Source organism: Chaetodon auriga, chromosome 9, assembly GCF_051107435.1.
Source record: "Chaetodon auriga isolate fChaAug3 chromosome 9, fChaAug3.hap1, whole genome shotgun sequence".
NCBI classification, from domain to species: domain Eukaryota; kingdom Metazoa; phylum Chordata; class Actinopteri; order Chaetodontiformes; family Chaetodontidae; genus Chaetodon; species Chaetodon auriga.
Genome location: NC_135082.1, coordinates 9,548,080 through 9,566,392, shown reverse-complemented (window position 1 = coordinate 9,566,392; position 18,313 = coordinate 9,548,080). Strand labels below are relative to the sequence as shown.

Below are 18,313 nucleotides of genomic sequence, written 5' to 3'. Positions count from 1 at the left end.
CTGATCCAAGGTGGAACAGCTAGAGGTCAGGATGTGTCGCTCATGCCAGTGCGTGTGTGTGTCCATATACATTTGCTCTGTGTGTGTGTGTGTGTGTGTGTGTGTGTGTGTGTGTGTGTGTGTGCGTGCTTGCGCGTGTGCTGAGGTGGAGGCACAGTTGGGCATATGGTGAATGCAGGAACCTGGGCATAAGGATCAGACGTGGAGCGTGTGTCTATAGCAGCAGGGCCTGTCGTACTGATAAAGGTTAGGATCTTACCACACGATGCCAGTCCAGGAAAAGGGCAGGGCATGGCCAGGCCCAGGCACAAGGTGCTGTACCATCTGCACCAGAGGGATAAATGGGTCGTCTGCACTGGTCAGGTGATCCAGAGCAGGGTGCACACTTGTTCAGACAGTACGCGGTGGTCCAGTCAATGTTCATCCTTTGACTTTCTGCTCGTATACCTGGAGTTTCTGTACGTGCTCTGGAGGAAACATCCTTTGCTTTGAACAAAACTTGCAGGCTCACTGACGTCATTGCTGAGTGTCCATGTTGCCAGCATTAGCGTGCACGGGCTCATTTCATTCATTTATTTCCTCATTCATTTATTCATTAGCGCAGGTCTTATCTGGGCCCAGTCGTTAGTCCAATTAGGCTCATGGAGCTTTACCAGTCCTGTGTTCGAAACAGGAGATGAATGAAGGCAAAGTGAAAGAAATTGCCGCTCTCTCCTCTCTCTGTCTCTCGTTTTCTTTCACCCTCTCCCTCTCTTGGCCCCCAGTACGTACTCTTTCTTCGTCTTTCGTCCTCACTCATTCTCTCTCACTCTCTGATCTGTGATAAGATAGCATAGTCCCTCATATCCTGTTTCTAATACAGATCGATGAGAGGGAAAGGACTGAGGTAGGAAGGGATGAGACGAGGCAGAGTGGGTTGATGTGGAGAAGAGAAGGCAGAGGGAGGGAGGGGATGTGTGTGTGTGAGTGTGCATGCGTGGGGAGGTGGGGGGGTCACAGTAGAGATATCTGAAGAGGAAATGAGGATTCAGAAAGGAGGACGTCACTCAGATTCACATCTCTTTTCATTTAGCCCATCACACACATGCATGCATGCACGCACGCACGGCTACATCTGCGTCGGGCTGTCTCAATATTTCAGTGCCAATAAGGAAAACCATTTCTGCAGTGTGATTGAGTGAGTTGCTGTTTTCTCTACTCTAGACACTATTTTGCAGGTAGGAACTGCAAGCAACTCACATAACCTTTTGTGTTGCAGTCAATTACAGTTCAGTTGCATCAGCTGGGTGAGGAGGTCCCGTTGGGGGTTGCAGCGCGTGCGCCGGTGTGCATGCGCACGCAGTTGTTGTTAATACCACACAATTTTAAGCATTCATGCACTCACACACACTCTCAGAAGCAGACAAATTGTGTCTTTCAGTGTATATGACCCCCAAGGGCAGCAGCCAACTGCCGCCCCCGTCGCTCTGTCTGAGACTCTAAATGATCTCAGCAAGCAGCGTCTTCAGAACTTAGCAGAGAGAGAGGGCTGTTTTATTTATAGACTACATAAGTGGATATTGTGTGGTAAATTCTAAGAAATATCCCAAACGGCTTCAACACTGAGAAGCCTAGGCAACACACTGCTCTTTCCTCAGTGTCTCCAATATTAGTGCTGCACCCCTGTGCTGCAGAGGTGGTGAGAAAGGTGCAAGTGATACAGAAATTTTCTCAGGTGCCTGCTTTTTGAGCTTGCTAAATGAGGGCCTTGAGATGGGCCGGGGGGGGGGGGGGGGGGGGGGGGGGGGGGTGAAAGGTAGAAAGGCAGGGAAAAGGCTTCCTAAACCAATTAGCAGCCGGGCCGAGGATGGGGGCTGGCTACAATTACCGCCCTAATTGAGGTCAGAGTTGTTAATTTAGTGGTGAATTAGAACAGTTAATATGCATTTATCAGGATGGCCAGGGGAGATGGCGAAGAAAAGTGCGTTGCCTATGTGTGCCTGTGTGTGCGTATCCTTGTGCTCTTTGTGTAATTTTAACCGCATTGCAAGAGATTACATACGAAAACATGCAAGAGGCCATTCTCTGCCTCTGTGGTGCAATTAGGAGCAGTGCAATTGGTTCAATGGGAGATGTTACCATTTAAATAGGCAATGATATGGTTGAGGTGAGACGGAAATGGGCAAGAGACATATAAACATAGAGCAGGAAAGAGAGAGAGAGCGAGGGAGGGTTTGAACAGTTGGAACATGTTCCAGAGACCAGAATGATGATGATACAATATTTTCCAGTCAGGGGACACTCAGTGCACAGTCTGCCACAAAGTCACCTTTCTCCATCTCGGGCGCTCTCTATTTTCCTCTCATGCAGAAATCCAGTCACACCCTTTAACTTGGAGACATATAAATATTTCTGAAAACACACGTAGCCTTATGCACGAGCACTGTCTGTGTGATTGCCTGTGATGTGGACCACTTACTGTCAGAGGAAGAATCACGACCATCTTTTCTTACACAACCAGTCAATGAACACAGGGCCACTCATCCCTTAAATTTTGTCTCTCCACTTGCTATCTTCTTCTCCCTTCCTCATTTCATCCGTGGAGGCCCCTTATTCATCTCTTCCTCTCCTCTCTGCAACATCATCTGTAGCCTGTTTTTCTTGCTCTTTTTTTTATCCTTAGGGGATTTTGTGTATTCTTTAATATTCTCTCAGTTCTTGCTGTCCTCCAGAATTCTCTCTGTTCCTCTCTCCTCTCCGCCGAGGTTCGGCATGATTTCTCCAAGAGCTCCTGACCGTTGGTCCCCTCTCCGAGCCCGGCCGCCACCTCCTCCTTTTCATCTCCCTTGCCCCTCTGTCCGTCAGTCCGTCCTTTTATTTTCTTTTTTGTCACAGGATCACGTGTGCTGCTGCTGTTTCAGATGCTGTCTTTTGCAGATGATACTGGCAAGCACTTTGCCTCTCTGAATTATGCATCGAGATTACATAAAAACCTCATGAAGCAGCTGATCTATTTTTAATCCAACTCGTTTGCTTGTTAAACCTGTTTCTCTGTGATCTTTCCACATGTGTGTACATGTGTGTGTGTCTGTTAAAATGAACACGAGTGAGAAGACAGAGATTAAAGAGGAACACAGCCCAAGTGAGGCTGTCTCTCTTGTTCTTCCAGTGTCTGTCAGTCGAATTCAATTCAGATAGGCTTTTTTTGGCATAACGTTTAATAAAGCCTCCCAATGCAGCTTGAAAACAGTAATTACAGCAATTATGATCCGAAAAGAAAATGCTTAAAATTATGGCAACACAAAGCTAAATACATCAATTTCAGCAGTTTCATTTTGGCTAAAATTACACCCTAACAAAGTTAGAAGTGTTGCTGAAATGAGGGATGGTACTTGTAAAGAGAATGATAACAAGTGTCTCTCTTTGTCTCTGTCTTTCTTTCGTTCTCTGTCTCTGCTACTCTGCGTGTCACTGCAAAGAAACCTGTTGCCAATCATTGGGTTTGTGCTCTCGTCGCTGAGGAGTAAGAGTGCCATCTATTGGTCAACTTTTCCCAGCCACCCACAGTAAAAAAAAAGAAAAAGAAAGAAGAAGAAGAAAACCAATTCGGGAAACCACACATGTGCACCGACCCTCAAACACACACGCCTAATGAACAGACATACACAATGAGATAACTATAGGGCTGTCTGATGTGTTCTTGGGGATGACCTAGATTGAGAGCACCGTCACAATAGACTCACTATTGCTTACTGTCTCTTGCTGATTCAATAGGTAATCTTTCCATCGACTGCTCCCCGTGATACCATCTCGGCGTGTACGTGTGCCTGCATGTGTGCGCGGATCCATGCGTTATCTGCAAGGAAGGACAGACAAAGATAAGAAGAAAAGAAAGACGAAAAAGGGGGAATTAAAAGGAATAGAGGGAGAGGCATGAAGGTCAGCGCGATGAGAGTGGAGAGGGCAAGAGGTGGATGTAAGAGAAAAGAGACAGGGGGAGGGGGGACACTGTAGTTTCTCTGCATTCTCTCCCTCTCCTTCCATCTCTCTTGTTCTCTATACCAGCCCCCCCCCCCCCCCCCCCCCCCACGAAAAATAAAAAAGAGCTGACAGTGGAGGCCGGGCAGCAGCCGAGGTGTCAGCGCTTTCCTTTGACCAGAAGTGAGGGAGGGGAGAAAGAGGGAGAGAGGGGAAACATAAAAAGGAAGAAACAAAGAAACACATAGAGGGGGAGAGAGATGGGACATACAGGGTGAGAATAAGTCTGCCCTGGCAGCATTTCCTAAAGCCACTTCTCCTCCTCTTGCAACTTTTACACTCATCCCTGTGCGTGCAAACCTTGGGCGAGTGGAGATAGAATTTGACAAGAGGGAAATTGATTCCCAGGCTTCGGATGCAGGTGTTAAGAGACTCATGTGGTGGGGATGAGGCCGAGGTTGAGAGGCGTGCAGTAACACCTACATAATGCATCATACACAATCACGCATCCATGCCATGTGCATCCTCCAAGGTCTCATCACAGTGTTCATGTATGTGCAACACTGCAGGTGCACTGGGCCTTTTCTGTAACGCTGTTTTAAATATTCAGACATGAGCAAACGATGCATCTCCAGGTTTCCCAGTCAAGAGATTGTTCAAAAGCAGTAGAGATTAAAACAAACACTCAAAAACATAGTTGCAGACTATGGGAAGGGACAGTTTTCTTACTGTGTACAGTTTTATCAGGCTGCTTCCTCTCTCCTGTTTTTTTCGGGGGGTGGAGACGGTTGGCAGCAGGCTAAGGAGGAGAGAGACACAGGAGGAGTAAAGAGCTGACGAAGTGAAGAGTGAACACACTCGGGCAGTCCTGTACCACCAGCACACAATAACACAACAGAGGACAAAAGAAGAGGAGAAGGGAAAGGAGAGTCATGGAGCAGTCTCTTCAGAGACCAATCTGTCACTTGCTCACTGCGGGACGCTATAAAGGCTTACAAATAAAAGCAAGAGATGCTGTCAGGTTGAAAGAAGATTGTGAGAGGTTGAGGTAAAGAAAGGGAATGAAAGAAGGCTCTTTACGGTTTTTAATTGTCTGTTTTGTTAGGCCTGCCTCGGTTTTTGTGCTGAAGGCTACCTGCCACTATGTTTTTTGATTGATATGCACTAGTAAGTATAAAAGCTGGACTGGTTGCCACATAAATGACAGATCAGACACAGAGCGCTGGCCTCCTGTATTTCTTTGGCTTGATGAGCTTTCAAGTGCGGCTTTTTTACATACAAGGCTTGCAGGCAACTCACCGTTCAAGTCATGTGTCCTCACACTCGCTCCTCCTCTCTCTCTCTCTCTCTCTCTCTCTCTCTCTCTCTCTCTCTCTCTCTCTCTCTGTCTGTCCCTTTGTGTGCAGCGATCAACTTGCTGGGTTTGACATGGCAGCTGAAGCCATCCGAAGGCCCCGTGTTAAACAACGGACTGGGAGCTGGCTTGCCTGTCAACAGTGATGTGGCCACGCTGCCCTCTGGAGGCAGAGGTATGAACTACAGCGCACACGCCCCACATAAAAACCCACACGCCGCATGTCGAGTATCAAGGCAGAACTGGGCTCTGGAAGACATTACAACCTGCTCTCGAAAGGATCAGGCTGGCGATATTCTTTTTTTTTTTTTTTTTATTGTCGACAAATCCCATGAAAATGAGTAAACTAATAACAATAATTGTCTGTATATTCAAAGCCTGGTAATGCTTGTCCTCTCTGTGATAGAACTTCATTTTTGTCCAAAAACTACTGTTATTGTTCATGGCCACTGTAGTATATTTTCACTGAATACCATACACAGAGATCTGATGCTGTAAAAACTCACTAGCATGCTAAATGTGTGTTAATTCGCAGCTGAATATAGTGCGTTAAAAATGCAGTATTTACTGTATATATTTTTGGTCTTCAGTAAGAACAAATTGTCTTGGGGCAAAAGACAGGCTATGAAGGTCAGAAGCTATTGAAGGACAGACTAACACATTTGTTGAAAACAGCATTATCCTTTAAGGCTTTTAAATGCTACTTCTGCTGCGTGTAACATACTAAAACAGTCCAACACCCAACCAGGCTCACACTCGCTAAAATGTTTTCATTATTCATGGCACAGTACTAGCTGTGCTATCAGTATGTGCTGTTTAACCACTCCGCTGAGTTGTGTTGAGCTAGGTTTATCGTCTCAGTCAGCGGTGAGGTAAAACACCAGCCCCACACCCACACCACCCCCACCCCCTCTTTTAAGGCCCCCATGCGGTTCTCTATCTATTTTTCTTTCACTCGCTCAATCTCGTTCTGTAACACACACAGCATGTACTATAGATACGTGTGGGCTGCTGCTCTGTGTCTGTATTCTGTATTAATGAGAGGACTGTTGTGTTGTGCTCCCCAGCCGTCTGGGCCAGATGCTGCTGTTGTTCTTCTCATTGTTACTTTTATTTCTTCACTATTCTGCACAGAAACACACACACACACACACACACACACACACACACACACACACACACACACTCAGTCTTTCTCTGTCAACACTCTGCTATTAGATGACTGACCTGATTGCAGGATGCTGTGTGTTTCTGTGTGTGTGCCTGTCTGCATGTCTGCTCGGAAAGCTGTGCCCTGCAGTTCAATCAGTTCTCTCTCATTTTAGCCCAGACAACAAAGTCCATAGTCCTGCAGGCTCTGCCACAAAAGCATCATTTTGCATCCCACCATCACATGTAACAACACTCATTTTAATATAAACTGTGGGCACGCAGTTTGCAGAGCTAATGGTGCTCGTCCTCCACTATTCAATGGCCATGAATTTTTATAGCGGATTATTTCCAGTAAACTGTGATGATTAACTTTTGGCTCTGACAATCAAAGCCTATAATCACAGATTATGCAGTTTCTTTCCCCCTCGCTCCAGGCCCGTGGGCAGGCCGGAACAGCAGTATAGACACAGGCAACATTGAGGTCGGGAGACGGGTGACCCAGGAAGTCCCCCCAGGAGTGTTTTGGAGGTCCCTGCTCCACCTCAGCCAACCACAGTTCCTCAAGTTCAACATCTCCCTCGGCAAAGACGCCCTGTTTGGAGTGTACATTCGCAAGGGGCTGCCTCCTTCACACGCACAGGTAAAGTCTGGCACCAAGTGCAAGCAGGTGTAGATTCTCCATCTTCTTTACCTTTAGGGTAATGGACTAATCACAGAATTGTCATTCTTTTTATGAGGGACTCTTTATCTTCACATTGATCAGCTAAAATGGAGAACACATAAAAAAAAAAAGCTTTCATGTGTCATGGGAAATCTTAAAAATCGTTTGTGATTCATTATAATAGTTGTTTGAAAAAATTAATTTAGCCTAAGATTTACGCTTAATTAAATTTCACAGTAATGTAACTTTTACTGCCTCTTATTAATTAGAAACTGTTCAATTAACAATAGATTTGATTTGTAGAATGGGATAATTGCATCCAGATAACCATTTCACTGCCTGACCTGATGTGACCTGCTGAGACCATGTGGCTACTGTGAGGCAGTGGAAAAGAAAAAAGAAAAAAAACACACTTTCTGCAATGTTCTCAGAAACCCAAAGAGAATGACAGCCCTCAAAGATTCTTCATGCTTCCCTTCCAGCCACACTTACTTCCCCCATCTTTTAGTTTTCCAGCATATAGCTATGGGTCATTTTTCAAAGTCCAAGAAGTACCACCGCAGCACTTCATCAGTGAATCATTGATTTCATACATCCATTCAACCCAAACCTCTCCCTCTCTTTCTCCTGCAGTATGACTATATGGAGCGCCTGGACGGGAAAGAGAAGTGGAGCGTGGTCGAGTCTCCACGGGAGAGGAGGAGCATCCAAACTGTGGTCCTCAATGAGGCGGTGTTTGTCCAGTACCTGGACGCTGGTGCCTGGCACCTGGCCTTCTACAACGACGGTCGGGAGAGAGAGACGGTTTCCTTCAGCACAAACGTCATGGGTGAGACAGAGGCAGACTTTGCGGTTGCGGGTGGAGGGAGGGAAAGAGGTGAAGGAGGGAGAGACAGGTTGGGAGGTGGATGAGATTGAGCACAGGCATTTAGAAGATGGAAAGACTGGGAGATTAAGCAATTCGCTGCAGCGATACTGATTTAAAAGAGCACTCCACCGATTTAACATTGCGTTCCATTGTTGGACTCACAATGGACAGTTTTAAAAAAAAAGATTTATAAAAATTGATGCAGCAGAACCGGAGACATCATCTTTTTTATTGCATACATTCTTCTTCCTTGTCAAACTTGGTGCCTACATTACCTACAATGCAACTGGGCTAATATAGCCTCAAGTCGCAAGCCTCGAGCAGAGATGAGTAGCAGGCTACAGACGTCTTCTTTCTTCTTTCTAACTTCACAATCCTACATTTTATTTTTTCATTTTTAAACAACAGATGCTGACTCAAGTGACATCACTTGAGGTAATGCATCAGCCACAGAATAAGTTACATAACTATGTGAATGTGTAAAACAGGTAGAGATCCCCTTTAAGGGGGACATGGTAGCATTTTAGTTACATTTTTCTCTAGTTTATTAAAGACCTTAAACAGTCACAGGGTGCAAAATACCACCAGCATGTGCAACAAAACTGCATCATCAATATTAAATAGGCACAAAAGGTGTGTGTTCGCCAAAATGTCACAGGATAAATTGATAGTATGCATTCAGAACAAAGCACAATTTATTATATCAGAGTGTAGAATCACTTCCACGGTGTTTGCGCGAGTGTGAAGAGGATAAAAATCAACCAGCAGCAAAACCTCAATTGTCTCTAACAAGATTTGAAACCAGAACATTGATGAATCCAAATAAGATACCACTGCAACCCCGTTTTTAGAACCTGAAAAAGTGCGGCAGATAATTTCAATTGTGTTGGAGGCATGAGTGTGAGAACAAGGGGGATGGATGGAGTCAAGCCGTGTGAAAGAATCCTTCACCGTCGATATCTGGCAGTAGAACTTTCAGCAGTAGTGGAGAAAAGGAGAGGCAGAGGCAGCAAGCACAGAGTTGAAGTGAATAGTGAAAGAGGGAGCTGGAGGAAAGACATAATGGTGGGGGCAAAGCCAGAATGGAGTGGAGTGAAGGATGGGAGGAGGAGGAGCTGAAGAGGATAGTGAAAGAGAGGGTGGTATTAGGGTAAGAGGGAGACATGGGGCTGAGATTTGGGGGAAGTGGCTGAGGAGCCAAAAAGAGGGAGGAAGCATTAGAGAGGGAGGCAGTGTGGAAAGGCTGAGTAATGCTTTGTGTAAGATGAGTGGAAGCTGGAAAAAGCATGAGGGTAGGAGGAAGGGGCGGATAAAAGTCCAAAATGCCTCCTTATCATTAGCATCGACCCTGTTTCTTCCCACCAAACTGTTCTCTTGTGGTAAGTGGGTTAAGAGGCACTAAGAGGTGGATAGAGCGCTGAAGTCATGTATGCACCCTGCCAGAAAGACACACACATAGAGTCGGGCTAAAATCTGCCTAATTGCACCAAGCAACCACACCTGGATGAAGTATTAATGACCTTGGTGGGGCCTGAGTGAGGAGTAAGCAACCAAAACAAGGGGAAAAGTGGCAGAATATAGGCAAGAGGCGGGGGGGGGGGGGGTGAAAGAGCAGCAGAGGGCTCGTGAATGTTGGTGCAAAGCAAGGGAGCGCTCTTATTTTCTGACACAGTGAGCAAGAGAAATGATGGATGGATAATGGATAGCGTCTCGAGGAATGGCTGAGACAAAATGCATTCTCCTCACACTGAAAAATACTCTGAAAAGGAATGCATGGAATCTTGGAGGAGGGCATCTGCTTTTGATGCCTGTGTGACTGCGAGACTCGGAGCGCCTTGACTCGATTTGTAGTGTCTTAAAAGAATGAATGGTGCCAATGATTTAATCGAATGCTTTGATGCTTGCCATCAAACTCTCTCACCCTCTCTCTGTCTCACTTTGTCGTCTTCACAGATTCAGTGCAAGAGTGCCCGCGCAATTGCCATGGCAACGGAGAGTGTAATTCTGGTGTGTGCCATTGCTTCCCAGGATTCCACGGCATGGACTGCTCCAAAGGTATCGGGCTGCTTACAAAATGTGTTTCTTCTCTCGGAAAATTCTACCCTTCCCACCATCTAATTAGACGAGCGGGTGCATTTCAGCTCCGCGCGAGCGAGCAGAGAGAATCAGGAGCGGTAAGATGGCGTATGGCCTTAGGTGGAGCCGAGACAAGATGACTGATGATGAGTGGCAGCTCCCCCGGCTAACGTCTCCCTGGCTCGGTGCTCACCTGGGATAGACAGCTTTGATGAATAGTTTAGTTACCTCTGCCTGTAATTACTCTTAATGTCATTGCCACTCTCCAGCCCCTTAACCACTCTATTCGCCCTCCTGCTTGGTGAGGTGTTAGTGGGGTTAGGTGGGTGTAGGTGTGTGCGTGGGTGGCATGGCTTTTCACTGCTTTGAGAATCTCTAAAAAGCCTGCTAATTGTTTTCCTTTTGCCATGCACAGAGTTTAATCTCCCCCTTCCTCCCTCTCTCCACTCCTCCAGCGGCGTGCCCTGTGCTGTGCAGTGGCAACGGCCAATACGACAAGGGCTCCTGTGTGTGTTACAGCGGCTGGAAGGGACCCGAGTGCGATGTCCCCGTCACGCAGTGCATCGACCCTCTTTGCAGCGGCCACGGCACCTGCACCGATGGCAACTGTGTGTGCTCCATCGGCTACAAAGGGCAGAGCTGCGCAGAGGGTGAGAGGAGGCAGGGTTGGTGGTGCGGTGATCCTCGAGGATGTAGGATGGTCTCATTTCTGCCCGCTGTTTACATTTCCCTGCACTTCTGGGATTTGACGAGTCACAGTGATTATTTCGGAAAGAAACATTTGCACCACAACAAACACATCTCGCACATTCGCAGACGCACACGCACACTCCTTCTGACTCCAGTTAGACAGCTCATCATAGCACAATTTTGCTCTGACTGAGTGTACTTTCCTTCCATATATACAGATGAAGTATGATACCGCAGCCAAACACATCAGAGATTTTATTAAGGGATGAAATTGCTTCTATTGATCCTTGTTAAGAAGGATCAGCCCGCCACATTCACTGTCATCGCTAAGATAGAAAGCAAGAGAGAGAAAGAAAGGGATGCGAGACAGAGGGGGAGTCAGGGCAACGGTGAGAGGTGAATATGTATGAAGAAAGAGAAAATTGGAAAAGGAGGGAGGAGAGAGAACACAGTGTGCCAAGGGTGAAGATGAAGAGAGGGAGAGAAAGACGAAGGGAAGAAAGGAGTAGACTGACAGACAGAAGAAGTAAAGACACATGGTCGGAGAACAAGGTCAGCATTTTCTCCTGCTCTTCATTTTTTTCTCTCCATCTCCCTCTCATCCATTTTTTTCCCTCCTCTTCTGGTCTCAAATCTGATATTCATCACAGCAGAGTCCCTCAAACAATTTACCTGGAGTGCCAGCGACATGAAAATCGATAACAGTGATCCGCCGTTTCTGCCAGGCAAACAGAAATGGAGGGCCGAGGTTATGTGTGAGCACGTGCTTTTTTTGATGTGTGTGTGTGTATGTGTGTGTGTGTGAAGGGGTGCGACGGGGGTCAATGATGCCTGAAAAGGGGGAGGAGGAGCGGTGAGAGAGGTGTCAGACAAAGAGGACGAAGGGGGGGGGCGACTGGGACAGAGCAGTGAGAGGAGGCCAGAAGGGGGGTGGGTGGGCGCTTTGCCGGGAGGAGGTAATTTGTCAAATTGGTTTTCACTCGCTGCTTGGACTCAGAGCTGCCTGTCAACCTGGCAGACTGACAGTGTCAGATTCTCCCCCATGCATTAGCACATACGCTCATACACAGTAATGCATACACAAGCGCTCACACTGAATAATGTGTCAGTGAGGCTCGCTGCGCTCTCAGAGTGGAGCACATTTTCTACTATGCCCCAATTATAGACTCAGCTATTCATTAGTGTGTGCTTTAATTGCCTTAGTAATATGTGTGGTGATATTTTCTTTTATTTCATTATCTTTTTGTGTACACAAAGAATGAAATATGTCTTCTGCCACATCTCTTTCTTACAAAAAAGAAAAAAAACTCAGAATAGTTCATTTGTTTCTAATGTGACATGTTCTGGCCTGTGTTGGTTTTTTGTTCATTTGGTTTTCTCTGTATCTTTTTCTTTTTTTTTGTCACATCGGTGTACCTCTGGCTTAATGCAGTGGATTGCCTGGATCCGACCTGTTCCAACAATGGAATCTGTGTGAATGGGGAGTGCCACTGTAAGCCAGGCTGGGGAGGGCTCCACTGTGAGCTGCCCAGGGCCCAGTGCCCAGACCAGTGCCACGGCCACGGTGCCTTCATACCAGACACTGGGCTGTGCAGCTGTGACCCCAACTGGATGGGACCTGACTGCTCTATGGGTAAGCATGACTGCAGCGCTGGTTCAGCTGCAAGAGTCAAATACATAAAGTAAAGAGTGAGTTTGTGCTGTTATAGTTCAGAGAATAAAGCTTTTACTGACTACCCACTATGCCAGCATATTTTCTGGTCCCCTAGGATACATGGCTAATTAGTTTACCATTTTATTTCATACTGCTTTGGTTTTGAAACTGTGTTTGGATGAAATCTACAAGACCACAAATAATACAACTTGCAGGGAAATAGGATACAGCAACTGTTATAATCTCTAAGCCAAACTGGAACAAACAAGAACAAAATGTGACAAGTTTTTTACTGTCAAGGCGATAAAAAATCATCTCTGTCAATAGACTGTCAGTGACTGTATGCTTATGACAGCCTTTTACGATTATGAGGGTAGTGCTCAAAATACAAAATGGGCAAGACAAGGCACTTTTATTTATACAGCACATTTTGTTACAATGGGCTGTACATAAGAGTAGCAACATGTAACATGTATAAAAGAATATAATAAATAAAAAGGCAGCAACATCAACAAAGGAGCAACAAAGAACATTTTTAATAAAAATGAAGAATAACCACCCACAAACAATACCAACAATCGCATAACATACCCCCGCACCCCGCCCACAGACTCTAACACAGACCCCCCACTCACACAGAGCAACTAATTAGAAGTCTGAGAAACAGAAAAAAGTTTTAATGTTACTTTTAAACATCACTGGTGTGACAGAGATTGTTTGTTGCAGAGGCCAAAGTAAAAGCTCCCTCCATCACATTTTAAACTGTTTCTTAAATGACTACTGTACATGAATGTCAGGGGTTTGTTTGCATCGTGGATAGTGACATATACAGATATTCAAAGGTGGAACAATGTCCGTCTGAGGCTGCAAGAGAAAATCCGAGTGTGCTCTGTATAAGGCTCATGAATCCCAGCTGCCCTCCTGGATAGAGTAGAAAAAAAGACGAGTGATATTGCTTGTGAGAGTAGCCGAGTGTATGTTTAAATGCCCTCTATAATAAAATACTCAACTTCTATGATTCTTTATCTCAGTAAAATAAAGTTGTTAAGCTACCACTGTAAGAGAGACAGCAACCCCCAGCCCTGCGACACTTCCCATCTCAGGATCTCAAACAGAGCTCCAGCATTTGTTGTGAGAGCAGCAATGCTTAACTTTAATAAAGACAACATTGTTCCACACCGCAGGATCCCTCAGCAAGTGTGCATCAAAACATCTGTACATACTACATTCCCCGCACACCGGGGGTCCTGGGTACACGAGCGAGATTGTCACATCTCACCACATGCACTATGGCTGCCTGCAACATCTGAGCCTCACAAACAGTGACTGTGATGGAGGCTCAGGAAATAAACCCAGTATTCACACTGATTTTAATTGAAGGTGTAAGATGGAGAATTGTATTTAGTGTAATGTGGGTTTGATTGTTTGATTGTGCAGCCATGGACACTTAGCCGCATAATTTGACATTGTTACTGATTGTCAGAGGGGATGAAGTCAAACATAGTACTGATTTTTTGATTTTCTAGGGTTGCACTTTCAAACTTAGGTTTAAAAGTAAAGGCTTTTAGATGTCCTGATTGCATATTACCATTGTTTCAGTGGCATTTAAATGGATGTATTTCAACATGTAGTTAGGCTGAAATATAGCCATTTTGATGCTGTTGAAATGGCAGATATGTAACCCAGACCTCTAAAAAAAACTCATCTAGACATCCTTTGGCCTGCAAGTCACCAAATCAGCGCTCACTGGATAGCATTTCCATTGTGTTAGAGTGCGCATGTGACAAATAGCCAAATACAAGCCTACATAAAACATATGAGTCCTGAAATAATGTTTGTGACCCAAAACATCTCATCTCCTGCAGAAGTGTGCTCAGTTGACTGTGGGACCCATGGAGTGTGTATGGGCGGAGCATGTCGCTGTGAGGAGGGCTGGACTGGAGCAGGCTGCGACCAGCGTGTGTGCAACCCTCTCTGCATCAAACACGGAACCTGCAAAGACGGGAAGTGCCAGTGTCACCAGGGCTGGAACGGAGAGCACTGCACCATCGGTAAGCACCTCTGTGTTTTTGTGCGTGCGTGCGTGCAGCGGTGTGTGTTTGATGTGTGTCTGCGTGTCAACACGTGGGTGTGCACAGAAACACCAGCACCCAGTCAGACTAAAGTGGCAGCTCCTTTCCACTTTGTTAAAGGAATTTGGAAATGAAAAGTGGAGGCAAAAGGCAGTCCTTGGGGGATAAGAAGAAGGAGAGCTGACGTAGGAGGTGGGCGAACTGAGAGGAGGAGAGCAAACTTCTTAGAAGTCGGGGAGGGGGGATTACAAAAGAACATGATTTAACCGTTTTTAGGTTGCCTCTCAACTGCAGACCCCAGGAGTCTTAGTTTCTGTGGCCTTTGAAACACCAAAGTTAAGTGATGAAAGGTGAAACTCTTCACCTCACTGTGATCAAAAAATATCTTTCTCACATTGTTTGTGTACACGTGTGTGTGTGTGCGTGTGTGTGTGTGTGTGTGCATGCGTGCACACAGTTTTGCCGCTGTGTGTGAGTGTGACTTTTTATGTCAGTCAATCACTGTGTCATATTGACATCACTGTCACTTTGGATGGATGAGTGCCAGATTCCTTTGATTCACCCACAGTGCTTTGAGACACAAAGTCTCATTTCCCTGCCACCAGAAGCACTATGATTGCAATCTGATACACACACAAACAAACACCAAAGCACACACGGAGCAACACATATAGACACGCACACACTCACTCACACACGCACGCCAACACATATATATGCACAGGGGAACAACAGTTTATGATCTCCCCATTTCCCCCATCAGAAAGTAGGGCAGCTTTGACTGCCGCATCAGCCCAAGATGAAAGAGTTGTCAGGCCTCAGCTTGGCGCAAAGCACACTTCACTAGCACCAGGCACTCTCAGTGTTAGCTTATCTCAGCTTGCCTGTTGTTCATTTCAGCTCTGCATGATGTTGCTTGCATTTATTTAAAAAAAAAAAAAAAAAAAAAAAGCTCTCCCAATCTCTTACCTTTTGCACGTTTTCTCCCACTGCAGACCATGGGAGCATGGTTGACAAAGCAGGTACCGTATCTGACTCTGGTGTTTTGTTTCTTAGCCTGTGGTGGTAGAAGCTAGCTGCTGCATTGTGGGTTTTGGCCTGGCTTGGCTCTGTAGACTCTGTGGTGCTATCTGTCTGTAGATTAGGGTGCCAGCCTCAATGATAACTCCCTACATGTAGCGCACTCCCATTTATAGCAGTGCACTACAGCAGGGGTTAGCTGTCATTGAGCCTAGATGTGTTGTGGGGTACTATAGAGCCTAGTGTGGTATCAGCAGTGTCGAGGGGCTGTGCTGTGAATGTGTGGATGTGCATGCGTGTGAGTGTGTTCTTCTCCATCTTTCTAATGTGGAAACACAAACACATAACTCTGCTCAGGTATTCTAGTCATGTATTGCGTAAACACAGCTGCTTCACACGAGGGGAAAATGATGAAAGCCGTAAAGAACTTTAGAGGTAATTGGTGAATTTCATAGGCCATTGATGCGAGGCCTTAATGTGGTGTCAAAAAACACAGAGCTGTTGCGTGTGTGTGTGTGTGTGTGTGTGTGTGTGTGTGTGTATGTGTGTGTGTGTGTGTATGTTTATGTTTTGGGTATATGTGGCAACAGTTGTGGCCATGGTAGAGTGGCTAATAAGTTAATTTAGTGTGCAAGTATGTGTGTGTTTGATTGTCTGTGTGTGACTCAGCGCGTATACAGTATTAATTCCAGATTTTCTATCTTTTCATCAAACCCATCTCCTCCAAAAAAAACACCAAATAGTTTAGTCAGATCACACAAAGATAAACAGAATCATGACTAAGGTTAAGACACTGACGCGAAAAGAGGCGGGTGCAGGTCTAGGGTGAGTTGTCTCACACACACAGCAAGAATGCTTAATAGATAGCCCCACAGCTGAACCTCTGCCGGAGCGGCACAGATTGCCTGACAGTACATGTCCCCAGAGCACCATTGCGAGTGTCCTCTCACCCTCTACGCTTAATGGAATAGCTCTCATTGTTTTATGAAGTGCCGGCCCAGAGAAAAAGGTAAATTGCAGGGTTAAAGAGGGAACAAGACAGACGAGGAGAGTGAAGAACAGACAGAGGGAAGCAGAGAGACAGGTCAAAGAACATGTGGGGCAAAGCAATCAGTGTAATTTCGACTCTCACTTATTAAGAACACAGGAGGAGCAGATGAGTGAAGGTCTATTTGAGAAAGCGCAGAGATATCTGGTCCATCTATAAGCAGTGGTCCTGGAGCTATGTCTGTGACCTTTATGACCTTTAGAGGAGACGGAGCTGGAAACACAAGAAATGGAGAGAATGGTGGAACTTTCCAGAGCAAAGTCTGGACTCTGTTTCTTTAAAGCACTTTGTTCTCATCCTTTCTGTCTCTTTCTCTATCTCTGTCTGTCTCTCACGCTTTCTTTCTCGCTTCCTTTTCAGAGTTTTACACAATATCTTTCTCTATCCAGTCATATACCCCCCCACCACACACATACACACACACACACACCGCACACCACACAAGAGTGTGTGTGCTGACCCATAACCCAAGGCAATTTCTTCTCCTTTTTAAGGGGATTTCATCAGAGTCCAACTACATTAGTGGGGAGGGTAGACTTAATAGTTTCTGAAATCCCACTTTATTCTAGTTAGTATGAGGGGGTATCGACTGGGCCCTGGCATTAAAGAGAGAGGAGCCTCGTGCCGGCCTGCCCAGGCAAGCCGATCAATGCCCACTATGGATTGTCCTGTCCGGGTGCTTCATAAGTATTTGGCTGCTTTAAATGGCAACTCCATTTAACAGGCAATCACTGCTAACTGCCTTTGTTCCCTGAGCTCAATACTTGGGCACAATCTATTCCAGCCTGACTGTTAATACAGCGTCATGAGCAGTCCCCTGATGCAGAAAATGGTAATAATTAAAGATAAAAACCTTTGATTTGATTCCTCTTGTTGAGCTGAAAAACGTGGTTAAGCTTCTCTGCCTCTCCCCCCCCCACCCCCACACACACACACTCTCTCTCTCTCTCTCTCACACCCACACACCCACACACACACACACACACATATCCTTCCCCTCTGCTCCTCCCGCCCTCTTCCTGGGAGTTCAAACAAGATAGTGCACTGTCTTTCTCAAAGTCCTTTGTTGACTTTCCCTGGTGTTTGAGACATATGATAAAATGCCAATCGGGGTGAAATGGCTGTTAATTTAGCTGCTGCCACAGTTTAGATTGCACTATTTGTATTCATAATGCATGGCTTTATTGATGCGACGATTTGTTAGAGGGCAAAATCCTACAGTGCAACTTGAGTGAAAATATGTTCATTAATCTACTGAACAGGACTCAATGAAAAGCATTTCATATTCATAATCTCTTACTTGGTTATTTTGTCCTTCCTCACTCTGTCAGCACACCACTACTGAGTGGGAAATGTCAGGTCATATCTCCAGGGTGCGTCGTGCTGTGTGTGTGTGTGTGTGTGTGTGTGTGTGTGTGTGTGTGTGTGTGTGTGTGTGTGTTCGTGTGTGATTAAGTACCTATGCGTGCATGCACGTATTGTTTTATCAGTCAACCCTGTCTTTGCTTCCATCTCCCGTGGATAGACTTAAGAGTGTCGCATCCTGCTCACTCATTTATTGAAGAGGAAATCACTGTGACAAGTTTGTTTGGGGCTCTTTGTGCTGCTGGAGAAAACATTGTCATTGTGTGTCATCATGCCTTTTTTTTTCCCTCTCTCCCTGATAGATTGTAATGTGGCGAACACACAGCCTTGTGTTAGAGCGGAGGTATGATTTGGAGCGATACAGGAAAATGGTATGACAGGCCAGGAGTTTGAGGG

At 45.8% G+C, this 18,313-nt stretch overlaps 1 protein-coding gene across 7 annotated transcripts in view; it reads left to right on the top strand.

Moving 5' to 3' along the window:
• Positions 1-18,313, top strand: part of tenm2a (teneurin transmembrane protein 2a) — a 202,793-nt gene that overhangs the window by 162,082 nt on the left and 22,398 nt on the right. For 3 of the 7 annotated variants that reach the window (XM_076739126.1, XM_076739131.1, XM_076739127.1), the window contains 8 exons: positions 5,364-5,486; positions 6,877-7,103; positions 7,758-7,953; positions 9,946-10,047; positions 10,524-10,718; positions 12,191-12,391; positions 14,278-14,463; positions 15,480-15,506. In XM_076739126.1, the coding sequence (XP_076595241.1) occupies positions 5,364-5,486; positions 6,877-7,103; positions 7,758-7,953; positions 9,946-10,047; positions 10,524-10,718; positions 12,191-12,391; positions 14,278-14,463; positions 15,480-15,506 (1,257 nt within the window). The remainder of the gene's footprint in view (positions 1-5,363; positions 5,487-6,876; positions 7,104-7,757; positions 7,954-9,945; positions 10,048-10,523; positions 10,719-12,190; positions 12,392-14,277; positions 14,464-15,479; positions 15,507-18,313) is intronic. The other 4 variants (XM_076739125.1, XM_076739128.1, XM_076739129.1 and 1 more) reach the window with 3 other exon arrangements.